Genomic DNA, 14,846 nt, shown 5'->3' on the forward strand with positions numbered 1-14,846 from the left:
CCCTAACTGCTTCTGCCTGCCAGCCTGATCACCCCCTAACCACTCCCCTGCCAGCCTGATCAATGCCTGACTGCTCCCCTGCCAGCCTGAGTGCCCATAACTGCCCTCCCCTGCTGACCTGGTCACCCCTAACTGCTCTCCCCTGCAGGCATGGTCCCCCACAACTGCCCTCCCTTTCCAGCCTGGTCACCCCCAACTGCCCTCCACTACTGGCCCAGTCACCCCTAACTGCCCTCCCCTGCCGGCCTGATCTTCCCCAAATGCCCTCCCCTGCTGGCCATCTTGTGTGTTGGAGTGATGGTCAATTTTCATATTACTATTTTATTAGCTAGGATAAGTACTAGTAATGTACAACATGATGGCTATAGGTAACACTGCTTGGTGATATATAGCAAAGTTTTTACCAGAGTAAATCCTAAGAGTTCTCATCACAGGAAATTGTCTTCCTTTTTTCTTTTTATTATATCCATAGAAGAAGATGTATGTTAACTTAAGCTACTGTAATACAGAAAAGCCTTGGTTCTCAAACATCTCCCATCTGGAATAAATTTAGTTCTCAACCAAGTTGTTCATGGAAAAAATGTCTAGGATGTTGACCAAAACTTCCCTTTTCAATTTGACTACCCTTTCATGCTGATACCTCAGCATGACAAAAAGCATCTCTAGGCAGCAAAGAAGGGAATGTTTTTGTTACTGGGTTAATGTAACTATTTAGTTTAATAGTTTTGTGCCAAATTAAAACTATTAGCACAATTTAAAAACATAAATAAGCCATCAAGAGTGCTAATGCTGCTAAGGATGTGAAAGAAACAATGATCACAGGCAATTGAAGAAATAAATAAATAAATAAAAAACACACACAAAAAAACTGTTGTTGATTTGGATAAACAAGCAGATAGCCAGTGATATGTGAAAAAGTGAAGACACCTCCTACTGACCTGAAAGATACCCCTAGAACAAATGCTGAAAGTGATTCATTTAAGGCTAATAGGAAGTGGTTCAATAAATTTAAAAAAAGAAGTGTTTATTTATAGGTTAAACAGTATACTAGCTTTGTACTATATATAAGAAAGGTGAAAACAGGGAGGCATCTGTGAGCCTGGAATGGATTATTTCAATTTACATTATTCCTAGTGGGAAAAAATGATTTGGTTTTTGAACAAATCACTTCTCAAAGAGCCTTCTGGAAAGAATTAAATTCAACAATTAAGGTCTTACTAATCATTTCACATATATGTAACTCAAACCATCAAGCTGTGCACCTTAAATTTAGACAGTGATATATGTCAATTATTTCTCAATAAACCTAAAAAATTATGACAGACTGTTGAAAAAAGAATTATGAACCAAAAGCAAAAGTTTGGCACATGACGTACAGAGTCTATTGGCAAAAGATTAAATAATAACTACTCTTCCCCCACCCCCAACAAATTTAAAGCTACAATAAAATTTCTTCAAAAAAAATCACAAATTGGTGTCAGGTGCGACAGACAGCATTACAGGATGTTATACAACACTTTCTAAAACTGCATAATGCAAGTTCAAAAAATTTACACTGAAAATTGCATTGCATTGACACACAGTTTTTTAAAATGTCATTATTGGAGTGTCTAGTGAGCTAGCTTATTATAGATTTACCTCTTCATAAAGAAAATATGTCATTGGTAATTTTTTTACTTTATAAATCTTTCTCCTCTCTACCTGGAAGAATAATGTAAAAGTTAAAAAAAAATAACAAAAAATTCAAACACAGAACGGAAGTTGCAGGGTTCCACTTGAACAAGCTGCAGCTGGCACTGTTGTTTTCAACCGCTGATGCATCCACGTATTCTACCCACTTCTCCTAGCAGAATAGGTTGTACATGTGAGTGCTCATTGAGGAATAGCACCCTGGCTGATGGGCAGTAACATGAAATGAATTTTCAGATCCACCAAACACTTTGCAATGCAAAGCAACCTACAGCTTTCCAGATAATCAATATCACTAGAAACTGTAATAACATATGTCATGCAGAGAATATGCTCAAAAACTGTGTTTATGTTATCTCCCATCTTCATGGAAGCCTGGGTTTGCAAATCACTTTTAAATAGATACTGACTCTGGTTTTCTTGTGAAAAGAGATTTATATTCCCCAGATAATTAGAAACTAATGAAATAGGCTAGGTATTATATAAACCAGCACATACAGATAAGAACATTAATATTAGAAATCCATAAGAATTTTAAGCAATAAAAGATAGTATGGTGTTTGCCTTAGTTAGGACTCTAGCTTATAAAAGACAGAAGATCAACACAAACTAGTAGTAAAATACATTGTCTGCCTGGATTCCAAGGAGTGGATGGAGTTGACTTTAGATACAATTTGGACTCAAGTACTCACATAGAGTTATAAGTACCCTATAGTCATTTTCTACATTTCTAAGCTCTTCTTTACTGGTGTCTTCTGAAATGGGTGCTTTCTTCACATTTAAAAAAAAAAAATGACCCAAGGTAACTTGAGGATATAATACTTGCAATCTCCAAAGAAAAGAATTATTCTCTTTCAGTATCTATAGATATCCTCTTGATGGCATTAATTTGCTTTGTTAGTTTATTGACAGAGACTCATAAATTGATCTCTATAACCATTTTTACTTCATTCTTGGAAACAGAATCCTAAACCTTAGGTTGATAGATTGCTACCTGGAATAAGTCATCACATTTCCCAGCTCCCCTTGTAGCTAGCTGTCATCATGTGACTAACTTCTGACCATTGAAATGTAAGCAAAAGTGTTATGTGGGACTCCCAGAAAGAGGTTTAAAGGAATTTTTGTTTAAGTCCAATTTACCAATATTTCTCTGTTTTTAATGTTTTTTTGTGTTTAGTTATTCTAAGATTATGAATTTTTTATAATTTGGAAGTTTCATATTATACTTATAATAATCTCTGATTTTTGTGTGTGTAAAGCAATAAAATATGATAGGTTAAGATTTATGTTTTTCATATGGATAGCCACTTGTTTCAACTATATAGCTATATGGGCTGTAAGGGACATTTCCTTTCTGCATTAAACTGGTGAGATCTTTCTGAAAATCATTTGATCACATATGTATGCCTATATTTCTGGTTTCATTTTGTTCAACACTGCACTCTTGTGATTACTGTAGCCTTATAGTAACTCTTGAAATCAGGTACTGTTCTTTTTCAATATTGGTTGATTATTCCAGATATTTTTTATTTTAAGATAATTTCAGAATAATCTGTTCCTTTCAAAATAACTTGCTGGAATTTTGATAAGTTTTGCATTAATTCTATATTTTAATTGAGAGAAAATTTTAACAATTTTGAGTTTTCTAGTCTATGTGAGTGACCTAGCACTGCATTTTCTTGGGCATTATTCAATTTCTCTCAGCAATGTTGTATAGTTTCCAGTATGAACGTCCTATGCAAATTTTAAAAGTTTAATTCATAGGTATTAATCATTTTATTGATACCATTGTAAAAGGTTTTAAAGTTTTATTTTTGATATTGCCAATCTATAAAAATATAATTAAACATATCTACTGACCTTGAATCCCCAAATTCACTTTTACTTCCAGGACTTTGTCAATTCCTTTTAACACCTTTCAGTATAAAGAGAAACTGAATTCTCTTTTACCCCATTTCCCAGTCCACTTCCCCAGTTCTTGATCCAAAAGCATCACTGTCAACAGATTCTTGTGTCTCTTTTCGGAAATGTCCCATCCCACATATACAAGAACCAAAAGTATTGCAGCATATTCTGCATAGAGTTTTACACTTTGCTGGTCCTTTACCCCACCATTCTGGGAGCATACACTTTTACTAATATCTACAATTAATGTGAAGGCATAATGAACAGCAATAACATAGTTTTCAAATATATTCATATGCCATGTAATGATGTTTTAAACAAGGATGGACCACATATGGTTAGTCCCATAAATACTATAATGGAGCTGAAAAATTCCTTTAACCAATGTCACAATGCAACACACTTCTCAGGTGTTTGTAGTGATGCAGATATAAACTAATATACTGCTCTGCCTATTGTAGGAAAGTATAGCACATACAATTACGAACAGCATATAGTACTTGATAGTAGACAACTATATTACTGGGTTATGTATTTATTATATTATATTTTTAATTATTATTTTAGAGTGTACTCTTTCTACTTATATAAAAAATGTTTGTTGTAAAACAGTGTGCCATGTTACACTGGCGGCAGCCTCATACATCTCCTGTTTACCATATCTGTTAATTGCATCACTTTCTCTTGTGCTTGACTTTATCTTCTGTAGTTTTGTACAGTGATATGTTGTATAGTCTGTAATGTAAGAGCTGTAGGCTCTACCATGTAACCTATGTGTGCAGTAGGCTTTACCATCTCGGTTTGTGAAAGCGAACTCTATGATTGCACAGTGACGAAGTTGGCTAATAATTCTCAGAATGTATTCCTATTAAATGGCACATGACTGTGCTATATTTGCATTCTCTATATTTCCAACACCCAAAGTAATACACTTTTCAATGCTATTTAACAATATGAATTAATAGAAAACTCTGTATATTATGAACAGTTTATATTCATTACACTAGAGTATTATACTGTGGATTACATATATTCTGTTCTGCAATTAGTTTTATGGGCCATTGATTTTGAATCTTGGCTGTTCATTGGAATTACCAGGCTAACTTTAATACAAATATTGATGTTGGGGCTCCACCCCAGAGACTCTGATTATACTGATGTGACATATGGAATGACAGGAATTTTTTAAATCCCCCAGGTGATTTTAATGCAGAGCCAACTTGAGAACCACTGTTTTAGACCCTGCTCATACATTTTCCTATTAAAATATCACTATATATATATATATATGTCTTCAAACATGTCTAAATAGATTTTAAATACAGATATAGTTTGTATTTGTAATTTTAATTAATAATGTTATGGATCCAAAAATTAAATAACTTGGAAACATAAAATCTGAATAACCTTACAGAAGGCAATTAACCTTTCCATGTTACTGTTTCTGAATGCCCCAAATGAACATCTTAGACATGAACTGTAACTTGTTCTTAAAAAATAAGTACAGAACTCTTTCAAACACAAAATATGATACAAACGTTTAAACAAACATAAAAAATACAAATCGGATTTAGGGTAAACAACTAAAAAAAATGGGTTGTATTGATGCTCAGTACCACTTGTTAACCTTTGCACTCATGGAGAATTGCTTGGAGGCAATGTTTTAATAGTAGGTCACATGATCTGTTTGTCTGATCTAGTCTGATTTTTCTTACATTAATATTCTAAAAATTTAAAACAATATTTAAAAATAATGAAACCAGCCCTGGCCAGTGTGATTCAGTTGGTTGAGCATTGGTTAGTCCCATAAATACTATAATGGAGCTGAAAAATTCCTTTAACCAATGTCACAATGCAACACACTTCTCAGGTGTTTGTAGTGATGCAGATATAAACTAATAAACTGCTCTACCTGTTGTAGGAAAGTATAGCACATACAATTATGAACAGCATATAGTACTTGATAGTAGACAATTATATTACTGGTTTATGTATTTATTATATTATATTTTTAATCATTATTTTAGAGTGTACTCTTTCTACTTATATAAAAAATGTTTGTTGTAAAACAGTGTGCCATGTTACACTGGTGGCAGCCTCATACATCTCCTGTTTACCATATCTGTTAATTGAATTACTTTCTCTTGTGCTTGACTTTATCTTCTGTAGTTTTGTACAGTGATATGTTGTATAGTCTGTAGTGTAAGAGCTATAGGCTCTACAATGTAACCTATGTGTGCAGTAGGCTTTACCATCTCAGTTTGTGAAAGCGAACTCTATGATTGCACAGTGACAAAGTTGGCTAATAATTCTCAGAATGTATTCCTATTAAATGGCACATGACTGTGCTATATTTGCATTCTCTATATTTCCAACACCCAAAGTAATACACTTTTCAATGCTATTTAACAATATGAATTAATAGAAAACTGTATATTATGAACAGTTTATATTCATTACACTAGAGTATTATAATGTGGATTACATATATTCTGTTCTGCAATTAATTTTATGGGCCATTGATTTTGAATCTTGGCTGTTCATTGGAATTACCAGGCTAACTTTAATACAAATATTGATGTTGGGGCTCCACCCCAGAGACTCTGATTATACTGATGTGACATATGGAATGACAGGAATTTTAAAAATCCCCCAGGTGATTTTAATGCAGAGCCAACTTGAGAACCACTGTTTTAGACCCTGCTCATACATTTTCCTATTAAAATATCACTATATATATATATATATGTCTTCAAACATGTCTAAATAGATTTTAAATACAGATATAGTTTGTATTTGTAATTTTAATTAATAATGTTATGGATCCAAAAATTAAATAACTTGGAAACATAAAATCTGAATAACCTTACAGAAGGCAATTAACCTTTCCATGTTACTGTTTCTGAATGCCCCAAATGAACATCTTAGACATGAACTGTAACTTGTTCTTAAAAAATAAGTACAGAACTCTTTCAAACACAAAATATGATACAAACGTTTAAACAAACAAAAAAATACAAATCGGATTTAGGGTAAACAACTAAAAAAAATGGGTTGTATTGATGCTCAGTACCACTTGTTAACCTTTGCACTCATGGAGAATTGCTTGGAGGCAATGTTTTAATAGTAGGTCACATGATCTGTTTGTCTGATCTAGTCTGATTTTTCTTACATTAATATTCTAAAAATTTAAAACAATATTTAAAAATAATGAAACCAGCCCTGGCCAGTGTGATTCAGTTGGTTGAGCATCATCCCAAGCACCAAAAAAATTGTTGTTTTGACTCTCAGTCAGGGCACATGCCTGAGTTGCAGGCTCAAACCCCAATAGGGGGTGTGTAGGTGGCAGCTGATCAATGTTTCTCTCTCATTTTGATGTTTCTCTCTCTCCCACTCCCTTCTTTCCTCTTTAGAATCAATAAAAACATTTTTAAAAAGGAATAATGCAAGGAACACATGACAAGGAATACATAAACCAATGTTATAAATAAAGTAATAGATTCAGAAGAGTTTGTTTTATTTACTAAAATGAAGTAACCATTTAAATAGTTTAGTACCAAACCCTATATTTTTAATGGTCATTGTTCAAATTCCAACCATTCTGACATATTTCTTGATTGTCTGAGATGTGTAGAATGCTACATTAGAAATTCTGTAGATATTAAGCAAATTTTAAAATTTAAAGCTATGTATGACACAGGCAAACAGGATATATTATAAAACATAGCATACAACACAGTGACACACATTACATTCTGAGTCATCATTAGCAGGTAGACAGGCATGAAAGCAGAAAGGAAATAAGAAAGGGAAGAGAATGTGGGGGTATCTATCAATCTATCTATCATCTATCTATCTATCTATCTATCTATCTATCTATCATCTATCTATTTAGTTGAAAAATGTATTTGAAATCTATCATGAGAATTTCTACAGAAATGTAGAATATTCTGGAGTGGGATCTGTATATAAATGCCCCTTTTGTCATTTAATAGCTTTATAAGATTGGAGAAGTAACTTAAATTCTAAGACTTATGTTTCTTGTGTATTTAAATGCATGTAATAATACATCTTACAGATGTTAGAAAGATTGAGTGTGATCATATTTATGAAAATGTTTAGCTAAGAGGTAGACTGAGTTCTCAATAGACGTTCATTATTTAATTTTTATAATTATATATAAATCACTTTTGCTTTTAAAATCCTATTTGAATCTCAATTATATAATACACATTTTGAAGTAAAGTATAGCAACCATCACCAAAGAGCTGATCTTCTCCTTTAGTTAATTTATTTCACCAGTCTAAATTGTTAAACATTTCACTGTTTTCTTTAATATGTCTGAGAATAAGGAGTGTATCTAAGTATATGAAAGGGAAAGAAATGTGTTTAATTTGTATACTAGTGCATATAATTTTATTATTTTTATGTTATTGAATTTATGTCATCTTGATTATTTAGAACCTTGCTAAGAACAATGTTACCACTAAAGAGCTTGTTAGAAATCCAGATTTACTCAATCATTATCTCTATTTTAGCAAAATTCCCAAGTGATTTATAAGTGTGCATGTTAAAATTTAAGTACTGTTTTAGACTATGTACAGATATTATTCAAAGAAATTTTTAAAATATGTGACCTAAACATTAAAAAATTCCTATTACATGCATTCTGAAACTGATTCATATGGACATAGATTTGTTATAAAAAGCACTAAATCAGGAATAAAGGCATACTTTTTTATATTGGCTGTGCCATTTAATGGTAGTGAAAATTCATCAAGTTCATAAACTTCTAAGAGTCTCTGTTTTGTCATTTGTAAAGTGAAAAGCGAGTTAATACCTCTCCTGATACTCATTGAGATTGTTTAGATGTTCCAGTGAGATGGCACTTCATTAATTGTCAAGGTTTGCACGTTGTGCACTATTATGATTTATGAAATTGGAGCAGCTGACTATAGGGAGATTATGAATAAGAGCTCCGTGGGGAGAAAGACAAGATGACAACCTCAGAGTCTGATTGATAACCATTTCCTTTTGCTGCTTTATGGCATAAATAGAAGGTGGCATAGGGAGGGAGTGTGCTAAAGAGAAGGGAAGTTTGGGATAATTTTGATGCTCATTTGTTTTCATTAATTGGTGCTTTGTGTTGAGTTTGTATGGGTGATCTGAACAATTGCTTTGTAATTAGCTTGTGATAAAAATATGACCTATAACAACATAAAACAAGACAGAAAGATGAATTTTATTCATTATCTGCCTTCAGTTTTCCTAGGGAATCCTTCTGAGTTAGAATTTAATAAAATTCTGAGGAAATGTTATATGCCCTGGAATTGGCCTGGCAGTGAGGATACTGTCAGGGAGGTTTTCATGGAAGTCAACAATGAAAACTCTGGTTCTTTCTATTACAGATAAGAAAACTTGTGGACCCCATGAATTCCAGTGTAAAAACAACAACTGTATTCCAGATCACTGGCGGTGTGATGGCCAAAATGACTGCAGTGATAATTCAGATGAAGAAAACTGTAGTAAGTAACACTTTCTTGAGAATGTTGAGAGCTGGCAGCCTATTCAGAATGCCAGATAGCAATTTTAAGCTTAGTGAAGGTATGAATATGAACCTATCTGTCCTGCAGCTCACATTTTTATACATATATTCACATTTGGACAAGAATATTCAGACTAAATTGACCTGAATTTCAAATGGTAGAATTTTTGAAATGCTCACCGTGGGAGTTATTTTCTTATAGTTATCAGAATTGGTATGAAAGTATCATGAGGCTTAATGCACCCCATTAGTATGCAGAGAGGAAGCGCTGGATGCACGCTCATACAAAGAGCTGAGTGATATGGAGACAGCACAAAACATACCATTCTTCAATGGATGGTATTCATTTCATTTCAGTCGCAAATTCTTTCCCATTACAAATCCACCCATGAGCTTCTTTCAGGGAAATTCATTTATTCTCTCCGGAGTGGTGAACACCATATTTATCCAGGAAGCTTTTCTCTGAAAACAGAATAACACTATTATCATTATCTGCCTCCTGCATTTCTATGTAGTAAATTCAAAACATAATAATTATCCAACAAATTTATTTTCTAAAAACTATGGGGATATGTAAAATGGTGACAGTATTTCTATATTCTAGCATTAAGTTCTGAATATATTTCTTACTGGTACTTTCTTATACTGCGGTTTAAACCAAAAAAAAAAAAAAGCTATATAATCATGTTTAACATAAGATAATCGAATTCTATTTATTAAATATTTATATTCTACTACTTCCAAAAAGGATTTGATGATAACAATAATGTCTACTTTTATAAACGGGACTATGAGCATTCCTTTCCCAAGACACAGGAAACAAAATAGGAATTCTTATATTAACACCTAATGTTTTATTATATAAAAGCATACAGTTAGTAGAGTTACAGCCATAATAAACCAGTTAGCTATTCAGTTTGCAAAATATCAACTAATCTTTTGAATAACTTTCAAAACTGAACCTGACCAGTGTTTGAGTGTCAGGTACATTAAGTATGAAAACTCTGGATCTTTATTATTATGAAATACTCTGAATACAGAAATCTTTATTGCTCCCTCTTCACATAGATATCTCCCAACTGATCATATTCTTTAGGAGGGTAGAAAGCATTGCAGAGAGTCATTTGAGTGTTCTAGATTCCTTAAATTGGTCATTTAAAAAATAATCTTTAAATGGCATGTTCTCAGGTTCTGCCCAGTGAAATAAATATCTAATGGAGTAAGGTAGGTAGAAAAAAGAGAGTAAATACAGAAAGAATTTTGTATATACTTTCTATTTAATTTATTTGTATTTTAGAGCTTAAATATAACAGGTAACTTCTTAGTTTGAGATATATTTAGTGTTAATTATGTGTAATATACCTGAGAGAAAATGCCCTATAACTGAAGTTATTGAGAGCAAGAGCGGGGAGATGGGAAGGCAATATTGGAGGTTAAATCTTAGAAAACCTCTATTCCAATGTGTGAGATGCTAGGTTGCTGCTGTAATGAGAAAAGGAGGAGAAGAACTGAGGGTTGAGATGCCTGCTTCTGAGTGTTGGGGCTTCCTAAGGGGCTGAGTTCCATTTTTCTGACATTTGCAGCCTTTGACGAAAGAAAACAAGGAGAAGGGACACTGCCTCTCACTTGTCACAGTAAAAACTTCATGGTAAATCACCTTAGCCACAGAGGCCTTAGGAAAAGCAAGAGAGGTGGTTGTGGTATCAAGCATTGCAATGTAAAATACCCAATCATGTGTGACTCTCTTCGGACCATTTTCATTTTGAGCTCGTGACCTAAGACAAGTAATATTGATGAATGTTCAGAAGAGAGATGATAGGGAACTAGAATAAAGCATATTAGAGTAGTGACATGGAAGAAAAGAAAGCATACACAGGACAAGTATAAGAGTTGGGAACATGTCAAATATATAAAAATATATAATAGGAGGATCAAGGGATCTAGATAAAAAGTGGTGTTTGAAGATACCATCTTGAATAGGCCAGAAGAAATGAGGTTTAAAGACTGAAAATGCCAGCAGTTCTACATAGAGAAGCTGAGTCTATGAAGAATGAGTAAACAATACAATATATCTATAGGAACACCAAGAGATTAGTCATATAGAAGTCAGACTTAGAAAAAAATACTGTTGCTGTATTAAAATGCTATCAAGATATTTCTAATTTCTTGTTATCTATTGAAACTATTATGATTTTGTATGTATAATTATAATAAAACTAGAGGCCCGGTGCACGAATTTCATCCACGGGGTGTCCCTCAGCCCAGCCTGCACCCTCTCCCATCTGGGACATCCCTCTTACAATCCAGGACTGCTGGCTCCCAACCACTCACCTGCCTGCCTGCCTGATTGCCCCTAACTGCTTTTGCCTGCCAGCCTGATCACCCCCTAACCACTCCCCTGCCAGCCTGATCTATGCCTAACTGCTCCCCTGCCAGCCCGATTGTCCCTAACTGCCCTCCCCTGCCAGCCTGGTCGCTCCCAACGGCCATCCCCTGCTGGCCCTGTCACCCCTAACTGCCCTCCCTTGCCAGCCTGGTCCCTCTCAACTGCCCTCCCTGCAGGCCTGATCACCCCCAACTGCCCTCCCCTGCAGGCCTGATTGCCCCCAACTGCCCTCCCCTGCCGGTCATCTTGTGGTGGCCATCTTGTGACAATGTGGGGGAGGCCATCTTGTGATGATGTGAGGGTGTTGCATGAGGGCGTGAGGGCTCGAGGGCACGAGGGCCACCTAGGCTTTTATTAGTATAGATATAGATGACAACAATATACCTAAAAGGGTAGTGGTATGTTATTATCATTTGTAAGCTAATATTAAGTAGTGAAACATACTCAACAGAGATAGTTAATCAGTCTTATAGTTCAAAAACAACAGCACTGTGTTTTTTGTTTTTTTTACATAACAGCATTCTATCAGCCAATACTTCCTGTATTTCATTGCCTCATTTATTTATCACATTTATCTTAAATTACTATTTAAGTAGCTTGAGATGGTCTACAGTGGTGCTATGTTCCAGAGCCTAGCACAGTGCCTATCACATATTTATAATATTACTACTGTATTCTTATTTTTTATTTTTATGCAGAATATTTTATTTATGTATTTGATATCTGTAGAGATATTTCTGTCCTTATCTTTATATTTGTCTCTGTGTTCTTATTGAACCACAATAATTCCTAAGGGATAAGGCCTGTATCTAACTCAGTTTGTACACTGTTAGCAGAACATAATCAAATGGACATCTTACACATCCTATATAATAAAAGCCTAATATGCAAATTATCCCTGGGGTGGTCGTTCAACTGGGAGTTTGACCGCTTGCTATGATGTGTGCTGAGCACCAGGGGGTGGCACGGAACATTGCAGGCATCAGCCAATTGCCCTGCAGACGGCGACCAGGCACTGAGGGAGCCGGGCAGGGGGCCTGGCCCCGATGGGCCTTGATCGATTGCCTCCCAGGCAGGATGGTGGAGCAGATGAGGTGGCGGCGCCAGGCCAAGGTGGGGTGCCAGGTGTGGCTGTAGGGTTGAGAGGCTGGGGGCAAGAGCTGGGTTGCAAGGCTGGGGGCGTGAGCTGGGGCCCAAACTCGGCAGGCCACCCAGAGGGACCCTACCAGTGCACAAATTTGTGCACCGGGCCTCTAGTTTCAATAATTATAAGACAGAAGGGAGAACAATCAAATATCATTCAGCATGAGACCTAAGAAAAATGTATGTGTAAATACATACAAAAATTCCTATTTTAGAATTATGCTAAATAACCCTTTTGTTTTAATGACTGTATTGTTGATTGTTTTAGCCCCCAAATTATCACTACTCATTCTAAATCAATCCAAATAAGATGAAAAGGCTTTTTCTTTTTTTAACATGAAAAAGAACATCAGTAGTATGGTCTATTTCATTTGTCTTCACTTCTCATTTTTCCTCACCAATCATTATCTTTTTTAGTCCAAGAGCCCAAAATATTTGTTATCTTGCCTTTGCATTTTTATTTTTTGTTGCAATTTCCCCCCTTTTTTTAAATAAGAAAACCAATATAATCTCATGTCTAAATTTAAAGACATAGATTTTACAAATTAGTAATGTATTTTTAAAGTTGCTTTTGGACTTCTTTGTTTATGAGTCTGATTTAATGAATTTAATTTTTAAAACTGTGTTGGAAACACTCTAGGCCAGCTGTGGGCAAACTACGGCCCGTGTATTTCATTGCCTCATTTATTTATCACATTTATCTTAAATTACTATTTAAGTAGCTGGAGATGGTCTACAGTGGTGCTATGTTCCAGAGCCTAGCACAGTGCCTGTCACATATTTATAATATTACTACTGTATTCTTATTTTTTATTTTTATGCAGAATATTTTATTTATGTATTTGATATCTGTAGAGATATTTCTGTCCTTATCTTTATATTTGTCTCTGTGTTCTTATTGAGCCACAATAATTCCTAAGGGATAAGGCCTGTATCTAACTCAGTTTGTACACTGTTAGCAGAACATAATCAAATGGACATCTTACACATCCTATATAATAAAAGCCTAATATGCAAATTATCCCTGGGGTGGTCGTTCAACTGGGAGTTTGACCGCTTGCTATGATGTGTGCTGACCACCAGGGGGTGGCACGGAACATTGCAGGCATCAGCCAATTGCCCCGCAGACGGCGACCAGGCACTGAGGGAGCCAGGCAGGGAGCCTGGCCCCGATGGGCCTTGATCGATTGCCTTGCAGGCAGGATGGTGGAGCAGATGAGGTGGCGGCACAAGGCCAAGGTGGGGTGCCAGGTGGGGCTGTAGGGTTGAGAGGCTGGGGGCAAGAGCTGGGGTGCAAGGCTGGGGGCGTGAGATATGAGAATAGTTTAATAGTAGTGGAACTATTAACTGCCAACTATATTTTGTAATTAACATGCTTTCTATTTTCTTATATTTGCATGAGATAGTCTGTTGTTATTTCATCATCATCTGCTGACCATTTCCCTTGTTAAGTTTTCAGCAGGGACACTTTGCTTCAGCAATTATTTCTGCTCTTAAAAACAAGAACATTTTATTGTCATTGAAATTATTTCACAATCTATATCAAATATTTAAAATATTTGAAATATCTCAACACCTATACTATTTTTATCAGCGGCAAATAGAATATATATGGCATGTATCCCTTCTAAGTAATTGATGTACAAACAAAGTCCTCATATCTTTGAATTATTAGGAACAAGCAATTCAACTGATGTAAAAATGCCAAGTAATTTGATAACTAGATTAAGATTTATCTATAGAGAAAAGCTGTTTGCCTTATTTGAATTTCTAGTACTTTCACACTGAATTTATATCAGAAGATTATTTGTATAGCATGTCAGTTATACTAATTATATTCTAAGAATTCTCCTCTGATGCTTACATCCACATTCCTATAACTTTCTAACTTACCACCAAGGGTTTATAATAATACTAGAGGCCCGGTGCACAAAATCTGTACATGGGTATGGTCCCTAGGCTTGGCCGGCAATCAGGGCTGATCAGGGCCTTCCATCTGCTGGCCAGGGCCTTCCTTCCCTGGCTGCCAGCTGCCAGCCGGGGCCTTCTTCCATTCCACACCGCCCTCTGGTGGTCAGTGCACATCATAGTGAGCTATCAAACTCCCCGTCGGTCGAACTCCCGAGGTGACACTTTGCATATTAAGCTTTTATATAGATAGACTAGAGGCCCGGTGCA

The 14,846-nt window shown here is 35.3% G+C and overlaps 1 protein-coding gene across 1 annotated transcript in view; it reads left to right on the top strand.

Moving 5' to 3' along the window:
* LRP1B (low density lipoprotein receptor-related protein 1B) overlaps positions 1-14,846 on the top strand; it is a 1,756,854-nt gene that overhangs the window by 1,584,258 nt on the left and 157,750 nt on the right. The window contains exon 67 of the mRNA XM_014548045.1: positions 9,003-9,119. Within this exon, the coding sequence (XP_014403531.1) occupies positions 9,003-9,119 (117 nt within the window). The remainder of the gene's footprint in view (positions 1-9,002; positions 9,120-14,846) is intronic.

This window comes from Myotis brandtii, unplaced genomic scaffold (assembly GCF_000412655.1).
Source record: "Myotis brandtii unplaced genomic scaffold, ASM41265v1 scaffold493, whole genome shotgun sequence".
Lineage (NCBI taxonomy): Eukaryota > Metazoa > Chordata > Mammalia > Chiroptera > Vespertilionidae > Myotis > Myotis brandtii.